General features: G+C 39.5%; 1 protein-coding gene across 9 annotated transcripts in view; it reads left to right on the top strand.

Annotated features, from left to right (window-relative positions):
• Dock7 (dedicator of cytokinesis 7) overlaps positions 1-21765 on the top strand; it is a 172219-nt gene that overhangs the window by 146463 nt on the left and 3991 nt on the right. For 5 of the 9 annotated variants that reach the window (XR_004515065.1, XM_010605046.2, XM_010605044.2 and 2 more), the window contains 9 exons: positions 1065-1208; positions 3500-3631; positions 5055-5069; positions 10310-10435; positions 12279-12368; positions 12488-12724; positions 13081-13224; positions 14028-14134; positions 19501-19668. Coding sequence is in view for 8 of the 9 variants with exons in the window: in XM_010605046.2 (XP_010603348.1) it covers positions 1065-1208; positions 3500-3631; positions 5055-5069; positions 10310-10435; positions 12279-12368; positions 12488-12724; positions 13081-13224; positions 14028-14134; positions 19501-19668 (1163 nt within the window). In the remaining variant the exon portion in view is untranslated. Of the gene's footprint in view, positions 1-1064; positions 1209-3499; positions 3632-5054; positions 5070-10300; positions 10436-12278; positions 12369-12487; positions 12725-13080; positions 13225-14027; positions 14135-19500; positions 19669-21765 lie in introns of all 9 variants that reach the window. The other 4 variants (XM_010605047.2, XM_010605045.2, XM_010605043.2 and 1 more) reach the window with 2 other exon arrangements.

Below are 21765 nucleotides of genomic sequence, written 5' to 3'. Positions count from 1 at the left end.
GGCAAGGTCCCAAGGTAAACCCCCAAAAAAAAAAAAAAAAAAAAAGAAAGAAAAGAAAACAGTTACTATTGAATTAATTTTGGACAAGACAAAAAAATTGAGGAAAAATCTCCTAAAAATCTAGCATAGTTTGAGAATCCTCCAAAATCAAGTTTTACTCTACTTTAAAGAAAAGACCTTCAACCTACTTCAAAAACTATCAAATTAGTATATATCCACTTGTACATATTTAGGTTAAAATAAAATATTTAAGGTATATGTGAGCTGTTTCTTTTTTTAGAAATTTTGGTTGATCTCAATCTCACTAGATAAGACTGCTTTTATTATACCTGCCATTTTTTTTTCATTTATTCAGTGTTTATTAGGCCAGCCAAGAGATACTTTTGTACCTAATTTCCCATATAGAGTTTTGAGATCAACTAAATTGAAAAGAAAGACTATGTAAATCTCCTTAGAAGTTTATGTCATCAGCTGGGTGTGGGGGCACACATCTGTGATCCCAGAACTCAGGAGGCTGAGGCAGGAGGCAGGAGGATCGGTGTGAGTTCAAGTCTAGCCTGAACTAGATAGTGAGACCCTATCTCAGGGAAAGAAAGAAAGTAAGGGAAGGGGGAAAAGTGTATGTCATTTATCACTCTTACTTAGGCCAAATTTTCTGTCTCATAACTTTTTATGGCAGGAACAATTATCTAGAAATGATATTACCATTTCGATGTCATCAAAATATAGAAGTTGTTAGAGATTCAGCCCCCTCTTCCCCCCCAGTGCTGAATATGGAACCCAGGGCCTTGCACACACGTGGCAAATGCTCCACCACTAGTTACCCCCAGCCTCTCCTTTTTTGTTTTTTTGGTTTTTGGTTTTGTTTTGTTTTTGGTTCTGGGGATTGAACTCAGGACCTTGCACTTGTGAGGCAGGCAGTGGCACCACTGAGCTAAATCCCTGGCCCATCTTTTTTTTTAAGATCTAAGCTAAAAGTTAGATTTCACCTTCAGTTCTTGCTTCATGTACATTTTTCATGCTAGAAATTCCAATTTGCAAACTGTTTTCATTTCTCCCCCTAGAATATTTCATCTAATGTTTTAGAAGAATCTGCAGTGTCAGATGATGTGGTATCTCCAGATGAAGAAGGTATCTGCTCTGGAAAATACTTTACTGAGTCAGGACTTGTGGGATTGCTGGAGCAAGCAGCTGCTTCTTTCTCTATGGTAGATGACTCTTGTTCTTTCTCTTTCCATAGTTTTGTAACCTCTAAATTATCAGTGATGTGCATATTGATTCTCTCTACCTTATGACCTGCTTTGCCTGGAGATCATTTCCTCCATGTACTTTTACAGTGTTGAGGAGCAAATTTTCTTTTCTAGATTCACCATTGCTTACTCCTTTTTATCTTAATACTGTCATTGTACCCAAGTGTTTTTCATATGAAGCAGTACATATATAGATATTTTTGGTTCACAAAACTTACACCAAAAAATATTTTCTAAAGCCTTTAAGGCGGTGGTAACAGACCTATGACACACATTCTGCAGCAGGCTGATTGCATCATTGAAAGCTCTAAAAGGTTCATCATCACTGCTCTAAGGTAAAAAATAGAGCCAAATAAAATAAAACTTCTCTGGGCAATTTAAGTTCTGTTTGGGTAGACTAACATGGCTCTATACCGAGAGCTGGACTGCTGGGAGATTGTTCTTTCTTCCCAAGCACCGTGGTACCCATGGGTGCATGGTGACCTTTACGTGGAGGCCTGGGGCCTCCACATGAGGAGCGTTAGGAACCGTGTCCTGACTCCTTGCATGACTGCCCTCCCATTGCCAGTCCTCTTCCCCATGAGTGTGTGAAGAACTGAGCAGTCAGGTAGAGCCTCAATGTGGTGTTTATTGGAGGGGGAAAAAGTAGCTACCCTTGTTTACTCCTTGAACTGGGCTGATAGCACCACCTCTTTTCTCTGCCTTTTCTGCTTAGTGTTCCAGCATTCTATCTTCTAGCTTTCTTCCAGCATTCCAGCACAGCTGTAGGAAACACTGAGGTCCATGATAGGTTAGGAGGGAAGCTGAAGTAAAGCACAGTGATGAGCTCCCCCACCACCAAGGTCTTGGCTGAGGACATAGATTTAGAAGGCATACTGCCAGAGTTCAAATCCTGGCCCAGCTGCTTATTAGCTGTGTTACTTCAGGTACAAATTACTCAGTCTCTTGGTGCCTCCCTTTTCTTTCCTGTTAGGTATATCTAATAATGTACCTGCCTTGTGGTGGTTGTTTGGTTTAAATCAGTTAATCTATGTAAAGTACTTGCCACAGTGCCTGTCTCCAAGTACTAGTATATTGGCTGTCGTCACTGCCTTCATCATTATTGGCATTTAGAACTAGCTCATTTAAATACAATGATTCTGAGATTCTTAAGAGTATTTTTCACAACTTAAAATATTAAATCTCTTTAAAATATCTTAAGGGACCTTGACCATCGCAGTTCCATTCTCCATATGGGGGAAACTCACAGAGGAAAACCTTTTGCTCTAGGTAGAATATTTTTAGAAACAGTGGCATGTGTGTAATTTTAATAATTCGCAGTAGTGCGTTTAGATCAGGGGACAGTGGCCTGTGTTACTTGCTTGTATATAATTTCCCTTTTAATCAACACTATACGTGTAATTACATGTTATAAAATTATGAATTATATTATTTTTAGTCTTATTTTAATTAAAATAATAAATATGACATTTAAGTTATGCTAAAAATATTTCAGCTATGTTACTACTTAAGTATATTCCTGTGAGTTAACTGGGAAATACAAGGACCGGTGTTTGTTTCCTTGGGCAAATGCTGAAGCAATGAGAACTCAATGACTTTGTAAAATCTCTCTCCTCTCTCCAGTGCCACTCCACTGTCGAGGATAAAGGTTGGAGCCCAGTATAAACACATCTTGCCCCTCACCCTGGTTATAGCCAGATCAGCCACTGGTCCGCTATCCCCGTAGAAGAAAATTGCTGGCTCAAAGCCTTCTCATATTTTGTTAAAGATCAAAATATTTGAAGATTTTTCTATAGGAGATGCCAACTAACTATGGTGGAAAAGTAAACGACTTTAGTTTCCCAGGAGGCCACAGGTCATCTGATTATAAAATTCAGTATCTATGACCATTATCATAATTGAACTTTTTACTCCTCTGCTCAGAATTAGCTTCTGCAGAGTGCATGCGCTTCAGTAAGTGTATGCGTACGTAACCACGTTTACCTTAGTGAAGTCAGTGTGGTGGCTAGAGCAGAAAGTCCACCCAGATCATATGGAAGTGTAAGTAGGCACCTGTGTGCTACCTGCCCACATCCAGAGGGTGTGACAGCTACTGTGAGCATCTTTTGTAAAGGCTTGAATTTATATCTTAATTGGAAAAACTTCAGTGGTGCTGTTTTAGTAGAAAATTGTGAATTTATAAATTGTAATTATTTTACTTTCTTATTGATATAATAGAAAGCAGTATCTTATAAACATTATTTTCATAGGCTGGCATGTATGAAGCAGTTAATGAAGTTTACAAAGTACTTATTCCCATTCATGAAGCTAATCGGGATGCAAAGAAACTATCCACAATTCATGGCAAACTTCAAGAAGCATTCAGCAAAATTGTCCATCAGGTAATTTTTCTAATTTATATCTGTAGTATAAGCAGAAAAAACTGTCTAAAAGCCTTAGTGTTGCTTTGTACTTTTGTCAAACTATGAAATATACTTATGTCAAACCATGAAATGATCTTTTCAATCAAGTTTGAAAAGAGTAATCAAAATGATGGTTCATGGCTAACGCAATTCTTATTAATAAAAAGTGAATTTCCCTAAAGCAAATGATGATCATTATGAATTTTCCATAAGATTTTTAATTATTAACTAGCAAGTTTTAAAACTGTGGTTTGTTCTGTTTCATAGAGAGTTTGTAACTGAATTTGATTTTAAAATTGATACCTATCCCTTTGCTGCCAAAAAGATTTTACATTTACGTTAGTGACTGCAACTGAACTGTAATCTTCCTAGTTGCATTCAGTTGTCATTGATACAGTTGTAATATGAAAGTAATAGTGAAAATAATAAAATCAGTATCTTTTATAATATAATTATAGCTGTATGGTTATATAACCCACATGTTATCACCCAAATTAGAAGCAAATTAAACTTGGTTTTAAAATGAAGTAGACTACTAGCAGCTGTTTTCATTGACGCTGACTCTTGAAGTATCTTCTTGAGCCTCCTTCCCTCTTCCACTTTTCTCTTCCCTGCCTTGTAAACCCATGCTGTTACTGCTGCCATGTCCTCCAAGAACAAGGGGAATAGTGATGATGCACTTGTGTATTACTACTAGTCTTATTTGCTTGTCTTTCGACTTGGGCTCATCTCTCTTCCCCTATGGGCTGGTCTGTTATAGGTGAATATAATCTGAAAGTGAAAGAGGGCTGCTGATCCTGTTGACATAAGACTGTATTGCCATCTCCTGCAGTATTCAAGTTTCAGTCAATCACTAAACAGAAGGTTGATTAGGTTTCATGATCTAACAGGAGGCTCTTTTAGTTAGTTGTCCATACACTATGAAAGCAACTTCCAGAGCTGTAAACCACAACTTACGCAGTCAGGTCTGGAAGATCTAAAAGCTAGTGTTAATGTCACGTGAACAAAATTGCCATTTATGTTTCAGTTTAATCTGGATATTTCAGTAAAGTGCAGCTTACCTTAGAGATCTAATCTAGACACATAAGTAAAACAACAGCTAGTTATTTCCCCAAAGTTTGTACTTTCACTTGAAAAATAATTTTTTCACCTAAGAAAAACTAAAGGTTTTAAAAGGCAAAATTTTAGCTTCTAGGTTTTGAAATAGTTTATTAAATGATTATAGATATTAACTGAAAGAATGTGCTATTTTAAATACCTTGTCATCTTCTGTTCCTGGAGAAGGATTTATGGTGTGGTGCCTTACACTATTTAACTTCCTTTGGCCTTTTTTTTTTCATTGTTGTTCCTTTTAAACATTTTTTTTTTTATGACTTGCCCTTTTTTACTTTTTATTATACAGAGTACTGGCTGGGAGGTAGGTAATGCTTTAGTTAGTTAAAGACACTAATAGATTGATTTGATCAGATCTGTTATGCCAATGCTTTGCCCACATGTGCTAGCTGTGGGTGTTCTGTTGCTATCTGCTATCAACTGAATTCATTAACCAAAGAAATTTTGTTAAAATAACTGTAAGTTATTTTAAGAAATTTATTATTCAGAGGTTGTAGGCAGTGCATGGAAACCCTTATGTTACACTAATGAGGTTCTTTGGTGAATGAGCTCTTTGTCATCACTTTAGTTTGTTTTTATCCTTTGAAGCATTTCTTTCATCAGCATTTACACACGGATTCCTATTTTTAACAATATTGTTTCACTTCATTTTACAGAGGTCGATTTATGTGTTATTGCTCAGAGGTATGAATAGAAAAGACTGTTCTATCTGATCTAAGATACAATCACTTATCAGAAATACTATTAATTTATATTTTAAGAGAAAAAAATCTATATACAAATTAGTTGAAAGGTAAAGGCGAACTACAGAGATATTAAAATGCAAACAAAAAATTGTGTCTTAGAATTGTTAGAAAACTATGTTAACTTGATCTTGAGTCTCTTTGCATTGAGCGTAAGTCCTACTGAGGAAAGAAATTCAGTTTTGCCCTTTAAATTTTGCGGGGGAAGGATAAAGAGATTGAGGGACATTGAAATTTAATTTGATCTCATTCTGTCAGTGTTTGATTCATTAATACATCGTGGAGGCTACTGGTGCTTCGGCTGTATAGTAATTGGGCTTGTGAAGAGTTAGTATGAAGCAAATTTTACCTGAGAATTGACAGGAAGAATTAGTAAGCATTGGTTTATATCTTTCTATAAGGGAGAGAATTATACACTGATTTATCTTAATGAAGTTAAGGTACGTACTAGTGAATCAGAGTTATTTAAGGTGAGGGGTACATATAAAGTTGTGTGCTTTACCTGACATTTGTAGTCAAGTTTATGTTGACTAAATAGCTTAGAGTTCTGGGTTGGTTCTGCAATGAAATCCTTATTTGTTTACCCAAACAGAGAATCATAGGAATAAATGTTCCAACTAAGTTTTCTTCCATTTCTGAAATAGTGCCTACCTTTTACTTTTCTTTAAATGAAAGCAGGACCTTATATATCTACCTTAAATTTCTAGTGTGACTATGTATGACCTCAGCAGTACCTAAGATGATATGTGTACAGACTTACCCTGGTTACTGTGAGAGAAAGTTCCATGTAGATATTCTGATGTGCAGTAGAATTCATTGAGAATTAGGCATAATGAAAATTAGAAAGACTTAAAACCTCTGAGCAGTTTATTACTAGCTACTTGATGCTAAATCGACCCCTGAAAGGTATAATTTTCACTGGTTATGACATTAATACCATTCTTTCATCATGTTGATTGCATGGTAAAAGTCACACAGACTTTATTTTCTTGTTTATACTCCTGTCACTACCTTTTACTGGACCTTTAGCTTTGTAGCTTCAAAATTTGTTGCACGTTTGTTTTTGCTTTTCCCTTGTAAAACTTAAATGGATGCTTGCATTTTTAAAATGTGTTTGCTGCCATTTGCTGCTTAATTGTTTTGAAATTTCCCTAATTAAAATGCTTTCTGTTTTCTCTTCTCTCTTGCCCCTGGTTGCTGACCCTACTCCCTACTTTTACTATTGTCTATTGTGGTAAGTTCCTATCTTGTGAATATTTTTCTTTTTGACTCTGTGAAAACTTCAGTAATTCCATTTTTTTCTAAAATCATGTTTCCTATCCAATTTCTTAGTATCCTCTAAGAACTCTGCCTGGATTGAGAGTCAGAAAGGATTATTTATATGTTGTAGAAAGGTTCTTTGAATTAGTAATGCTTGGACTTACAGGAAAAGCCCTCTGGGCTTTTATATTGGCTATATGTTTCATTTGCGTTATGACCCTTGGTTCCATACAAATTGTTTGAGGTAGCAAAACTTTTAGGGAGTGAGAATGTAAGAGCATATGCGTGCCTTTAAAGGGCAACTCTGAAACTTAGTATTTAGCAGTTTGGAACAATCTCTACCACACAGAATAACACACTGTGAGCCCTTCAGGAGTCCTGTGGCTATTATCACCTCTACTTGTTTAGTGTTCACTTTTTTCTTAACTTTTCCCAGAGCCCTTTTATTTTTCTTGAAATAATAGGAAATAAACAATCTCTTCCTTACAATAAATTTTAAATTATTTTCAGAACAGGAATATTTAATTCCTATATGAAAAGTTTTTAATATTTTGTAGTTTGTGTGTACATACATATTTTCAAAAGATACATTTTGTCCTTTGTCAAATAGTGATCAGGTGGTATTCTGAAGTACACTATTACAAGTTTACATTTTTCACAAAAAGCAGTCTCCAAATGTTAACAACATAGTGACATGACATTGTCTCCATTTTTAAAAAGATTGTAACCTGTTTAAAGGGCATACCTCTCTAGTAGAGGTATAGTACAGTCTCCAGAGAGACTATAGACCCTGGGGTTGGCTTAGTCACAGTTAAATCCCCTAGATCGCACAAGAAATGGGGGTTGCTCCAAGTTGAGATTGAAATGTGCACAGTGACTCTCTCTCCACTCGTCCCTGTGGACGTCTTCCCGAGGCACAGCTGTATGACTGCCCTTGTTCACTGGGTAGGGTTGGTGTGGGAGACTCTCGGCCCTTTTTCTTTTCTAAGCCTCATGCCCTGCAGTCCCCTTCCTTGCCCGCTCCAGTACACACACACTCTTCTCACATTCCTTGGCTCCTTGTGGTTGCTCCTCTGTCCCCTTCTGGCCTCTGCTCCAGCCCTGGGGTCCACTCTCCTGTTCCTTGCACACGGAGGCGGGCTCTGGCGCCAGGACCTTTGCCTAGCCTTGTCCTCTGCAGGGGCCTTCGACTATGTGAAGCACCCCACGCCTCCACCCTCTCTGCTAGGCTGCTGCCTTCTGGCTGAGTCCTGCCCTGGCTGCTTCCCTCATCACCTTGCTCACCGATTTCTCACAACTGTCTGCGACACTTTGCTGACACATAATAGGCACTCAGTAACTGTTGGAGCGGATGGACAATTCTCTTAACACATTCTGTATTTCTGTGTAAACTGCCTTTTTCTCCCGCTCTCTGCCGGAGCATCCCCTCCTCCCTGCAGCTTCCATTTGGCCAGTTCTTTGGAATGAAGAATCCCATCTTTGACTAGCATTGCAATACTACAGTTGTCACTTGGCTTCAACAAGATGACTCTTCCTTTTTGTTTGTTTTTGTTTTTTTTTATTTTTACCAGGGATCACCTTGGGACCTTGTGCTTGAGAGGCAGGTGCGGCACCATTGAGCTAAATCCCTGGCCCAAGTCTTCCTTTCTTGATGCCACTTTCCGTGATAGCATGGATCCCTTTGCACCATACACACACACACACACACACACACACACGCACGCACGCACATGCACGCACATGAATACTTTTTTATTCTTGAGGAGCTAGTCTTATTTTTATCTTCCTGTTACTGACGATAAACAATAGCTAACATAGGAAAGACTCAGCAGTTGTTTTCCTTGAATTGCATGTAATTGTGAGAAGGTACACAGGGAGAGGTAGTTTGGTTTTAGTCTGCATTGATAAAATCCACTGTCAAAGTCCAGGACTCAGTGAGTCCCTGACGCTTTGGGGTTCACATCACACTCCCAGTTCCATCTGCTTCTATGAGGCCCCTCTAAGTACGTTGCACATAGGACAAGACTTCCTGTCGTGCAGGCGGAATAGACTTGGAAAGCTGGCTAAGGGAAGCAGGTCCTAATTGCCATCTCCCAGTGTTTAAATACTCACTGGGAAAGTATTGGAACAGGCCTCGAGTGATGCAGCTAGAAAAATGGCATTTAAACGTAGGGATACATACATACATACATACATACACACACACACACACACACACACACACACACACACACACACACACATTGTGTGAGAGATCTTTTTAAAAATAACAATCACAGATTATTAATTTTTCAGATGCTGTTTTATTCCCATGCAGGGCCCCCTTTCCTTCATTAGTATTGTTCCCTTATTGCATTGGCGTACTAATGGTTTTAATCAGAATTTTGGTTAAATTCATTTAATCCAGCTAGAAAGATTTTGTTTACTGTAGAAGGCAATTACATTTTGAAATAACAATGAAGAATGTTTTTAAATTAGAAACTTCAAGTTTCTAAACTTCTTTAGCACGAAACATTTTTCTTTAAAACTCTACTTTTGGACGCTTAATATTTTCCCTTTGGTATAAGGATCAGAGTTTCCTATTTTACTTAAATACCTGTAATTTATATACCCTTTGGTTTTTTCCTACATAGGAAGAATAAATATAAAGCAAGTGAGGCTTAAAGAGAATTCAAAAGAATTTAAATACTTATGTGTGGTTATGTATACAGGAGTTGCCAAGTCCTTCTGAAACAGCTTTGGGTCTGAACTGTAAAAATTGCATGGAGAAAACTTCTATGTATTTATCTTTATTAAAAGAATATTCTTCAGACATGCTTGTGTGAGTGTTAGGGGACTTAATTCTGAGATCAGTGTGTAGTTAAAGCATGTAGTAGGGGTTAGGTCTTTAGAATAATCTTATCTCAGAATTTTTTAAAGTATCTTTTATTCCTATATGTTTCTCTTTTCTATTGCCTTTTTCTTCCACATGTAAATATTTTTATCAACACAGGAATATTAATTACAAATTTTTTTTTAGTTAATACATCTGGAATATCTTAACATTTTACTGATGTAGGCCAGGTGCTGTTCTTTTATAATCTTATTCTAATATATGTAAGAAGTTATGGAAAAGCTAATGCTAATTTGAAGATGTATTAGTGTTGTTTTTAAAGTTAACTTTAATGTGTTCCAATAGTAGGACAGTTAAGACAGTTTGTGTTATACCAAGCATCTTTTCTTAATATAAGAAAAGGGGTTTATCTCACTTTTATATACTTAGACCAGTGTTACACTTTATACCCAGTCTGAAAAAGATGTCATTTGTGATTCAGTCTTTTGGTGAAAACCCTAATTGCATAATGTTTTTTAGAAATCATGAAAAAAAAAACACTATTTACTTTGTTTTTAACTTTCATTTGAAAGATAAAAATATAATTTTGAACAAAAACTTTTTACAATGTTTTAAAGATTTTTACGCTATACCCATCTAAGCATAATGTGAAAAACAAAAAGACTTTGTAATAAAGTTTCTTCATTTTCCTAAACCTAGGATGGTAAGCGGATGTTCGGCACCTATTTTCGAGTTGGTTTTTATGGAACCAAGTTCGGGGATTTGGATGAACAGGAATTTGTGTACAAGGAGCCTGCAATAACCAAACTTGCTGAGATATCACACAGATTGGAGGTGAATGCTGTGGTCCATCGGATGTCCTCTTTAATGTGTGTTCTCTGTGATGAGTAGACTTTCGGAGCTAGATTCAGTCATTTGGTGTGCCTGACCCTGCCAAGTAAACACTGCTTAAGAGTACAGGGTTTCTGATACGCAAAGTAATACTTTAACAAATATTTTTTTAACATTTTAACAAATGTTTTTGTTGTTGTTGTTCTTTTGAGACAGGGTTTCTTACTTTGTAGTTCAGGCTGACTTTGAACTCTGTGTAACCTGGGCTGGCCTTGAATAGTGATCCTCCTGCCTCAGCCTCCCAAGTAGTAGGATTATAGGCATTCGCCACCATGCCTGTTTAAAATATTGTTAACTATATTTTTCAAGGCTCTGTTTTAATGCTTCAGATGGGGTAGACATTGATGGATATTATACCCTGGTACTCAGGGCTTTCCCACTGAGCCGCATCCCCAGCCCATTTTTTATTTTTTATTGGAGACAGAGTCTTGCTAAGTCACTAAATTGCCACTCTGGGTTCAAACTCACAATCTTCCTGCCTCAGCTTCCAGAATGTTGTTATTACAGGTGAGTTCTACCATGCCTGTCTTCACATATATTTTAGAAATCATTACGTCCTTCAGAATTACTGTGACTTTTCGTGTTGAGATTTGTTGATTGTCCGCATTTTGTAGAACGAGATGCAGTGAATTAAGTAGCAGTAAATAATGAAAGTAGGAGTAAAACCCTGGGAAATTGACCCAGTTGTCTTAATTAGTTCCCAGCAGGATGACTTTTAACCCTTCTTAGAATCCCTTCGCCTTTGTGGCTTCCTCACTCTCACCCTGGATGGTTGATTTTTGTACTTACTGGGCTGACTGAGCTCTTCTGTTACACCCCTTCTGACCCTTCCCTGTTGGGTCGCTGGCCCAGAAGTATTAGAAGTGGGAAAGAGGTCTGGACGGCAGACTTGGGCCCCAGGAGTTGGGCTGCAGAACCGGCAGACTGAGAAGGCAGGAGCAGTGTGTGTGCCTGCTTGGACCCCACCAGGTTGGTCCCCGAATGTCTCGTTTCACTGAGGACTTCCTAGGGCTCCACTTTCACAAACTGACTTTTACTTTTTATGAGCTCACTGAGTCTTGGGAAATACTGAGACTGTGTTTCCCAAAGGTAATTTCAGAATTGCGTTGGGGCCACTGGGGCGTTGCTCTTTGACAGCTCAGAGTTAGTTCTTCCTTCTGAGTGTTCTAACCTTGTGCATGCTTCCTCTCAGTTGCGTGGAAAAATCTGAAAGTCAAAAGCCAAAATTGCACACACCTACAACAGATCAGTGTTTTTATTTGAAAATTCTGGATTTTTTTTTTTGGGGGGGACAGGGTCTCACTGTATGGTTCAGGTTGGCCTTCAGCTCACTGTGTAGCCCAGGTTGTCCTTGAACTCACATTCCTCCTGCTTCAGCCTCCTAAGTGTGCCTCCCTGCCTGGTGGAAAATTCTGGAATGTTACTTTAAATCATTCGTAGCGGTAATCTTGCATCATTGACTGTGGTGTGCAGCAGAGGCCACATCAGGCTCACTGCACACTGCCCTGCACGTCGCAGACAGTGAGCTGCTTTCTCCTTGTGTGGCATCCCCTCTTGTTTCTCTTGGAGAGCCCCCTCTGGAATCCTGTGTTTTACTGGCCAAAATTGTTCTTTTGTTTTATTTTGTGTTATTTAAAGTATATGGCTGGGAATAATATCAAATAAATGTGTATTTTTAAAAGTAGCTTGTTATTACTTTGTAACAGTTGATTATTGTGCTCAGAAGCCTGCTGTCTTTACTAATCCTGCTAACTTGATGTAAAAGCTTTGTTTGTCTTCACTGCAGGGATTTTATGGAGAAAGATTTGGAGAGGATGTGGTTGAAGTGATCAAGGACTCTAACCCTGTGGACAAATGTAAATTAGATCCTAACAAGGTAGGGTTGGTGAGACTGGGGACACAGGCGTGGCGTTGAGACCGCTGCAGTTTTGCCTGGGAAGTACTAAGTGAGGGCAGAACAGTGAGGAAGTGAAGGACCCTTTCCTTTCCCTCTAGGCATATATTCAGATTACCTATGTGGAGCCCTACTTTGACACCTACGAAATGAAGGACCGAATCACATATTTTGACAAAAATTATAATCTTCGCCGTTTCATGTACTGTACACCCTTCACGTTAGATGGCCGTGCCCACGGGGAACTTCACGAGCAGTTTAAGAGGAAGACCATTCTGACCACCTCTCACGCCTTTCCTTACATTAAAACAAGAGTCAATGTCATCCACAAAGAAGAGGTGAGTCTAGATAGGGTGTCGTTAGCTGCATAAATACAAGCAGGCCACCAAAGTGCCGTATGGGTGCTACAGATGGTGCGTTCTGTCCCACACGCACCGGCATCTGAAACTTCATCTATTTGGGGTCACTTTTGGAGTCTTTTCTGTTGCCCCAGTTCAGCCTTAATTTATACTATAAAAGGTCTTTTTTGTTTTCTGGTTTGTTCAAACTTGGGGATCCAGTTTGGAATTTTATTGTTATATAAAAGCTCATGACTGTTCCCCATTTCCCCCCTCATTTTCATCGATTATATAGAGCTCCTTTATACATTAGTTTTCAGGCAGCACACTGATTCTAAGAGTTGTGTTTCACTCAGATCATTCTAACACCCATTGAAGTTGCTATAGAAGACATGCAGAAAAAGACCCAGGAGTTGGCGTTTGCTACACATCAGGATCCGGCAGACCCTAAAATGCTTCAGATGGTTCTCCAGGGATCTGTAGGTACAACAGTGAATCAGGTGAGTGCCCTTAGCTCGCACTGTGTGGTTTAGGGTATAAGCAGGGCTTGTGATAACTTCGTCACTGTGTCTTACAAAACTGCAAATGTGTACAAGCTGCAGTGAGAAGGGTATGTGGCAAAGTATAAATGAAGGCCAAGTGAAAAGCAGAAGTTGTTCAGTAAAAGCTCAATTGTTAGGATTTTTATACCCGCCTTCTCTCCTGTATTTCCTCACCTATCTGTTTATATATTCTGTTAAGAAGGAACTAAATCACTTGAAGTAACCTTTCTGTGAAATGGTGCACCGACAGTGCTTTCTAAACGGAGGACTCATTTGCAGAGCTGTGTACGGGCATATGAGTCTCTGCCACCCTGGATTCCCAGGAATATCATCTCCAGGTGTTTTTCCAAGTCCAGAGCATTACATAAGCGATGTGGAATAGTTTTGATAGTTTTAATAGTAACTGTATATAGGAGATACTATTATTTTGTCATGGGAACATTAGAAGCTGTCTCTGTTATGTCCTCCGTCTTGAGTGTCGGGAGAATGTCTTCAGAGTGACGAGGGAAGCTTTCAGCAAAATAAAGTCAGGTGGTCTACGGGCTCAGAGCTGTGGTATTTGGGTAATTTGTACGTAAAGTACAAGGTTATGTGTGAATGAACCCGGTCGTGAGTCCTGGAGCGCCTGCTCAGCATTTTTGAATCATTGCAGCTGGCAAGGTTATAGATGTGAAATTGGGAAATCTGAAGCTGCCTGTCTCTGTCTGCATGATCTTAGAGAAGATAAAAACACACTTCAGCTTTATGTTCTTATTTTGTAGGGGCCTTTGGAGGTTGCCCAGGTTTTCCTGTCTGAAATACCCAGTGACCCCAAGCTTTTCAGACATCATAATAAACTGCGACTCTGCTTTAAAGATTTCACTAAAAGGTATGCTCGGCTTCCTGCATCAGGGTCTGAAAATTGAGTGTCCAGCCCTGCAGTGTGACCTGCAGGCCTGAGGGACTGCTAGAAAGGGAGTGAGTGTACGGGGAAGCAGTCAGGCGGGACATGATGCCCTGCTTAGCACTCACTGCTCTTTAATTGCGTACCTACTCCTTAATGCCGTATTTCTAGTTTTATTTATTCACTCATCCATTTATTACTGCAGTAGTGGGGATTGAACCCAAGGCTGTAAAATTGAGATACATCCCAAGACCTTTTTTATTTTTATTTCGAGACAGGGTTTCACTGAGTTGCTACATTGCCTATGCTGGGCTAAATTTATGACCCTGCAGAGCATGGGGTTACCACACCCAGCTTCTGTTATTTTAAAGATTGGAGAAGCCAAGGCTCAGGAAATGTTTTTAACTTGAAACTATTACTGACTTGACATAGTCCTTTATCAACTGGATGCTTAATTCCTGCTTTACTCTGCTATCACATAAAAGGAAATGATTAATTCAACTTGGTAAGATTTCACACATTTGATAAGGACCTACAACAGTGAATACTAGCTTTTCAGACAGAAAAGAGGGGAGGTTATGGCAAGCAGAAAAAAAAAAAAAAATTAGCCAAGGTCATTATCTGTGAAGGGTAAGTAGTCTACTGAGGCTGAAACCATGGGTTCTATGAAAGAAAGTAGTCAGAAAAGCCTGGGAAAGTAGATTGGGGTGCGAGTGAGTTAAGAGGCCTTCATCTGTTTCCTCGGTGGCTGCTTGTCACAGATTAAGTACCGTAAGAACTACTGCCGAAGCCCAGCTTGACTTCCTCTATGGCTTCTCGTACCACAGTATGAATTATGGGTTTCTCTTATCAGATCATTCCACTTAATGAGTTTATTAATGGAAGAGATGATTTTATTTCAGTTATCTGAAGAATATGGGTAATGCTAACTTGTTTAAATAGTTTGATATGCTGTTTCCTTCATTCTCACTGCATTAGTTATCACAAATTGCTATCAGTTGCTTTTACTCAAACATAGTAAACATCTTAAAAAGAAACCTTTAAAAAGCTTTTTCACATGTCTGAGATTTTACAATACAATTTTTGTACTTAAATTTTAAGTAGGACATAAAAACAGAAATAGTACACATTTCTGGGGTACATATACTGTTTTGATACGTGTATGCATTGTATAATGTTCAAGAACTGTCCTCTCAAACATTGTTTCTTTATGGTGAAAACACTGAAAATCCTTTCTTCTAGCTTTTTGAACTACAGATGTTCCTTGTTTAATGACCTACCTGTTTAACATCTGTCTTGATTTACAGTCCATCTCTTTTCTTTGTACAGTTCTGCACGTCTTATTTATACAGCTTTGGTGTCTTTTTTATACAGTACACCTTACTTGCAGAGTACAGTGATTCTTGCTGATTGTGCTGTGCAGTAGAGTACTGTAGATTTATGTTCTGTTATACATTAGAGTCCTGCATGTAAGTGTTATGAAAATAAAAGCAAAGTCATCAGGTTGGAATTTCCTTGGGCCATTTCTTTGTTCTGAATACTGTAATATGCATCCTACACCCAGTTCCTGACTTAGCCGAGGAGCGCTGTGCACAGTCCATTATTGTAGTCACCCTGATGGACTTCCCGTGCACCAGGCCTCTGGGACCACTGTTGTGTTCCTTAGACTCCCATACAAGTGTGGTCATGTGGCAGGCGCCTTCCCACGCCCGTCTCCTCGCTGAGCGTCCCCATCTCCAGTCCCACCGTGCTGTCACAAGGACAGGACTCGGTGCTACGTTTCGCCCACCCTTTGCATCCTTTCCGTGGCCCGTCCTTGGCCATCAGAGTGAGTAGTGCTCTAGCAGTCGTGGCCGTGCCCCGCCCTGCCGTAGACTGACTTCCTTTCCTTTGCACGTCCTCTCCGGAGTGGGACTGCTGGATCGTGAGGAGCTTTTCTTTCCGTCACGGCCGTCCTAGTTGACTTTCTACCGGTCACCAGCACTTGTTATCTTTTGTCCTCTTACTGGAGGCAGGTGCTGACTCGAGTCATTCCAGTTTTGATTCACGCTTCCCTCGTGCTAGTGATGTTGGCATTTTTCATGTACTCGCTGGCCATTGGTATGTCTTCTTTATAGATAAATCCCTATTAGGTCTGTTGTCCATTTATAAATCAGAGGTTTTCAGGTACTGGATTTTTCTACCTCTTTGCATACTCTGGTTGTTAATTCCATGTCACATGTATAGCTTGTAAACATTTTGTGTCCTTGGGTTATTTGCCTCTTCACTTTGTTGATTGTTTCCTTTGCATTGCAGAAGCTAGAGGTCCTCGTAGTTGGTTTTTGGAAATGACAGCAAACATAGTCCCTAATACAAGGAACATATGACTTGTGGTAGTAAAAGAAACCCATTTCCAGATTATAGAATCGATTGATTTCCAACACTAATTTTTATCACTTGGGAGGTTTAAAACCACAAAATAAATCCTGCTGCCTTTGTGAGCCCGGTGATCATCATGGTACAGTGCAGAATTCGCTAGCGCATAGACCTGCAGTGACAGGTGCCCTGTGACCTTGGTATTGTTTTGGAATATTTTATCATAGCTATAATTCTAAACAGATGTGTTTTTGTATATATTTACTTTACTATCATGTATTCCTGTAGGCAATGGGTCTTCTTAAGTGTTAGTGCCTGCACAGAACGTTTTTCTCTTTCTAAGTTCCGAAATAAGCAGAAAGTAAACAAAAAACTATATAGTTTACATCTTATAAGAAATTTTTGCCGCTACTACATTGTTTTCATGATTACCATTCATTTTTGTGACAATATACATATATATTTTATCATAGTTGTCATACATATAAGCTTAAATTTTTACTGTTCAATTAAAGTACTATAATTGTAATGGTTATATTGTATGGTTCTATTGTAATGGTTATGTTTTTTCAAATTACTGTAATCTTCTGTATTCCTGCTTTGCGGGGGGCAGGTACTGGAGATCAAACTTGGGTCCTGGTGCTTGCAAGGCAGGCAGCGGAACCACTGAGCTAAATCCCCAGCCCCTGTATTCCTGCTTTTTAAGTTGAATTTGAATTTGTGTGTGCTGTAGTTTGTACCACAATTGATTTTTTTCTTTTGTTGAACTAAAATTCCATTATGAAATTACCAAGCAAAGTACAGAGACATCTTTATTGCTCTTGATCTGTGAGCAAAACACAGAAAATTTCTCAGAGTTACTGTCAAGAGCACAGGTGTTCTAGTCTCAGGACAGCTGGCTTTCATGCCTTATATGTAAGCATGGTGTCTTTTTGTAAGTTTTATGTGAAAATTCAGTTTGCTTTTATTGCTAAAAATGATACTTTTCCATGTGTTTACTTTTGTGTTTTTGAGTTTGTCTTTAAAAACTTGTTTTCATCAAATCTTGAGTAGATTGAAAAAATATTTCTAACATTTGCTGTTAAAGAATAGGAAGGAAAAGGTCTTGTACCTTCCACTCAGTTTAAGAAATAGAGCGTCCCCTTCCTATAAGATATTCTCTGACATTATCTCCCTCCCTTCAGAGGCAACGGGCGCACTGAATTTCTCAGTGTTTCTTTTGTTGCCTTTTATAGTTTGTATCAGAAACTGTAGTGTCCAAAATAAGTTTAGTTTTACATTATTTTAGTTTCAAAGAATTATGAGGAGCACTACTCAAACACTGACCACCTGTCTCTGGGTGTTTATGCACAAGAGGTTTTCCAGGTTTATCCCGGGCGGTAGTACTGCTGGCTCATGGGTTCATTGTCAGCCAGCTGATGCCTCACTTTTCCCAGTGTGTAAGCCAAATTTATCAGTGCTGTTTGAGTTTCTGTTAATGTTATTGTATATCTTTGCCTATATTTGATGTGATCTAACATTTTAACTTTTACCATTCTAGAAGGTGTATAATGATGTGTGATATGGACTAAATTCACACCTCTTTAGTTACCAGTTACCTTGGTAGAATGGTTTCCTCTTTGGGAGTTTTGAAATCATTTGTATGAGTGAGCTGGAATTTACTTGTGTATTGTTGGTACTGGAGACTGAACCTGGGTCTTTGCTCTGAGCTGCAGCCACCCACACCCACACCCCCAACACCAGCCCCTTTGATTGCCTTGCAAAGTTGCCCCAAGCTGGGCTTAAAGAATCCTCCTACCTCCTACACAGTTTTTTTCTTATCATCCTCATTAGGTTTTTGTATTTCAGCCTTGAAAAACCCTCTCTGGAACAGCACTTTTTTTTTTTCAACATGAGGGATTAGTTTCTGTTGTAGTCTGGAATAACTGTTAGATTAGTGTTGCCCCTGGAGTGCTTAGCAGAATTTGCATGCTGATGAGTTCTCTGTGGGTAGATTTTAAACATAACTGACTCAATCCATTTGATGGTTTTAGGGTTACATTTTTTTCTTACTCTCTTTTGCTACATTATATTTATCTAGAAAAATATGGTGTCAGTTTCTTTTGCATTAAATTGTACATAATATCCTCTATAACTTTTTAAGCTTTTGCTGCATTTCACATTTTAAATATCCAGAAGAGCATATTTGACCTTCCCTCATTTAATCTTGATAAAAATTAGTGGTTTTTTAGTTTTTATCGAATAACTAATTTTCCACTTTTTATATTTTTTTAAGAGATGAAGTCTTGCTGTGGTTGTTACCAGTCTGGCTCTGCACTGTTGTGCTCAGTAGTCCTGCTTAGCGCGCAAGTGTCCGGGACTGTGGTCAGGCCTTCCACTTGCAGCTTCTGCAGTTCTTGGTACTGCAGCATATTTCTAGATTTTACTTCCTTCCATACACTGAGTTTCGTCTGTTCTTTCCCAAGTGCTTGCTCAGTTTTTCTAGCCTTCCTTTCTATTACAGTCCTTTAGTGCTTTTGCTCAGCATCCCACAAGGATGGATGTGTGTTTTTAAAAAAATATCCTTTCTTCCTTCATCTGTTGAGGTCCACATACTTTTCTTAAGTGCTTCAATAAGTTGGATAAAGGATCATCATCCAGATCTGTTCATCTAGAGAAAAATGTTTGAGCAAAGGCACCAGTGGTGCCAGCCGGTGTGAGTCAGTGCACCCTTGATGAGCTCCGCCTGGAAGTGATGTCAGAAAGTGGCTTCAGAATGAACAATTAAAATACATAATTTTCAATTTAGAGAAAACTGAAAGTATTTATTAGATTTTAAAGGAACTCAGTCATCTGTTCATTCCCTTCCTTAAAGCTAAAATAAAAGGCTTATTTAACCTTCCGCTGAAAGCCTGACTGTCCGGGCACACACAGGTGTGTGAGTGTGAGTGTTGGGGGCACCAAGCCCACCTGCTCTGCTCGAAGAGGTCTTTTGGTGATGTGTTTCTTGCCCCCAGGTGTGAGGATGCTTTAAGGAAAAATAAGAGCTTAATCGGGCCCGACCAGAAGGAGTATCAGAGGGAGCTGGAGAGAAACTACCACCGCCTTAAGGAGTCTCTGCAGCCGCTGATAAACAGGAAGATCCCTCAGTTGTACAAGGCAGTGTTGCCTGTCACCTGCCACAGGTACGCCTATTTTTTCTCTTATTGCAGAGCTCTGTAGAAAAATAAAATCTGATTGAATTGTTTCAGTAGTTGATTAGGGTAACTTTTATTACATGGCTTTGTGTTTTATCCCCTGGAACCAAGCAGGTAGAGTAGCATAAGCCTTTTGCCCAGTGTCTGTCAGTTGAGGAGCTAGGAGGCGGTTCTTCCTACAGTCCGTCGTAACACACACGACCTGTGCGGCACTGTATGTCTGGCTGTGAAGTCCTGTCACAGGCAGATGTGGTGGCACACATCTGTAATCCCACCACTTGGGAGGCTGAAACAGGAAAAGTATGAGTTTAAGGCCAGACTGGGCTACATAGTGAGATCCTTTATCCAAAAAACATACTTTCTGGTACTTTCATGAGAAAATTCGTTAACGTCTCATTTTCTTACCTGTGACTGTAAATAGTACACATAGTTTTATTCATTTTTTAAGTGTTGGCAAACTAGAAATGGAAACAACTTGGAGTTTTCTACAACGGAATTCTAGTTCTACTTGAGCAGGTAATTTAGTCTGCTTTTTAGATTTTTCCTCTGTATAATGAAATGACTGCTTGTGTTGAAGAGGTTGTTAGGACTAAGTGGCATTACAGAGAGTCCTAGGGCAGTGTCCGGCATTTGGCTTTTTAGTATGGAAAGAACACAAAAAACTGCCAAAAATAAACTGCCTTTTCTGCATTTTGAAATCAAATATACACACAACTGTTACACTATTGTGGCATTGCCGTCTTAACACCCTTTTCTTCAGACTAACACAGTAGTGTATCTCCTAAGTTAATGTTTGGAAGGCTGTTGGAGCTGCTTATATAAAAACAGAATATAGATGCAACAATTCTACACTGCAAAAGAAAGTTAAACTGGTTGTTTAATCACTCGGGAATTGGTCCCATCCTTCAATGGTCCTGTGCAAAAATTTACTCGCACATCCGTTCAGGTGCCTCCCTGTGCCTGCTGTGCTGTGGCCTCTCAGGGAGGAGCAGAGTCACCTGCATCTCTTCCCCAGCTGGCAGGGACAGAGGCACCCAGCACTGTTTCAGAGCCTGTACCTGGCTGACCAGAGGCCCTGCAGAAGGAACTGTCCTTGCAGAATCCCCAGGGGGAAGATCACCCTCATCCCCTCCACTCTTGCAGCTGCCGCTGCCCACACCACCATCCCTCCAGGCGGCTGTAAGAGACAGGCAGGGCGTCGGGTCCTTGCCACCCTCAGGTTGCCCAGGCCTGGTCACTGCCTTCTGCCCTGACTGGTGGAAGCCACGTCCTTTCTGTCTGAAAGACACTCCCTTATATCAGATCCTGTTTTGCTTCTGTCTGTGATCACTTCATGGCCACTCCCCTGAGCTTCAGTTATTTTGGGGTTTTTGTTTTCTGCAATACCAAGGACTGAGCCCAGGGCCTCAAGCATGCTGGGGAAGCACTCTACCACTGAGCTACATCCCAGACTTTACTGATGTATTTATTTATTGGGGCTGAACCTGGACTTTTGCCCCAAACTGTATCATCGTCTTTTTTCATTAAGTTTATTGGTACATTTTAGGTACACAGTATGATGGCACTCATCACTGTAACTTTACGTGATATATCTTGGTCCTTATTTTTTTTTTCCCCATTCCCCTGGCCCTCCCTTCAACCCCTCCATCCCTATTTACAAAGGCTTTGTTGCCATTTTTTCCTTATCTCATATCTGTTCCTTTCCCCTAGCCTGCTACTTCACCGGTCCTTTTATGAGATAGGGTCTTGCTAAATCACTGAATTGCTGTATTGCCCAAGCTGGCCTTGAGCTCGCAAATCCTGCCTCACCCTCTGGAATCTGGGGTTACAGGTGTGCATTCCCATGTCCAATTTAAGCTTCAGTCAGTATTTGTGGGTAGATTTTTGGAATTTACAAAAACCCTTTTCTTGTTGAACAGTATATAGCTTTCAAAACTGCTGTTTTCACTAGAACTCCCCCCAAAAAATTGTGATTCAAAGCTGAGTGTGATCTCTGTGCCTGCCCTTTCCTGTCCTGGGGATGTTAAGGCTCATAGCTTAACCTTAATGCAGGAAGGACAAGCAAGAGAAACCAACCCAAGAGCA

This window comes from Fukomys damarensis, unplaced genomic scaffold, assembly GCF_012274545.1.
Source record: "Fukomys damarensis isolate Sample0158 unplaced genomic scaffold, DMR_v1.0_HiC HiC_scaffold_33, whole genome shotgun sequence".
Taxonomy (NCBI): domain Eukaryota; kingdom Metazoa; phylum Chordata; class Mammalia; order Rodentia; family Bathyergidae; genus Fukomys; species Fukomys damarensis.
The sequence above is the reverse complement of the archived record's forward strand: the minus strand, read 5'-3'. Positions and strand labels throughout refer to the sequence as shown.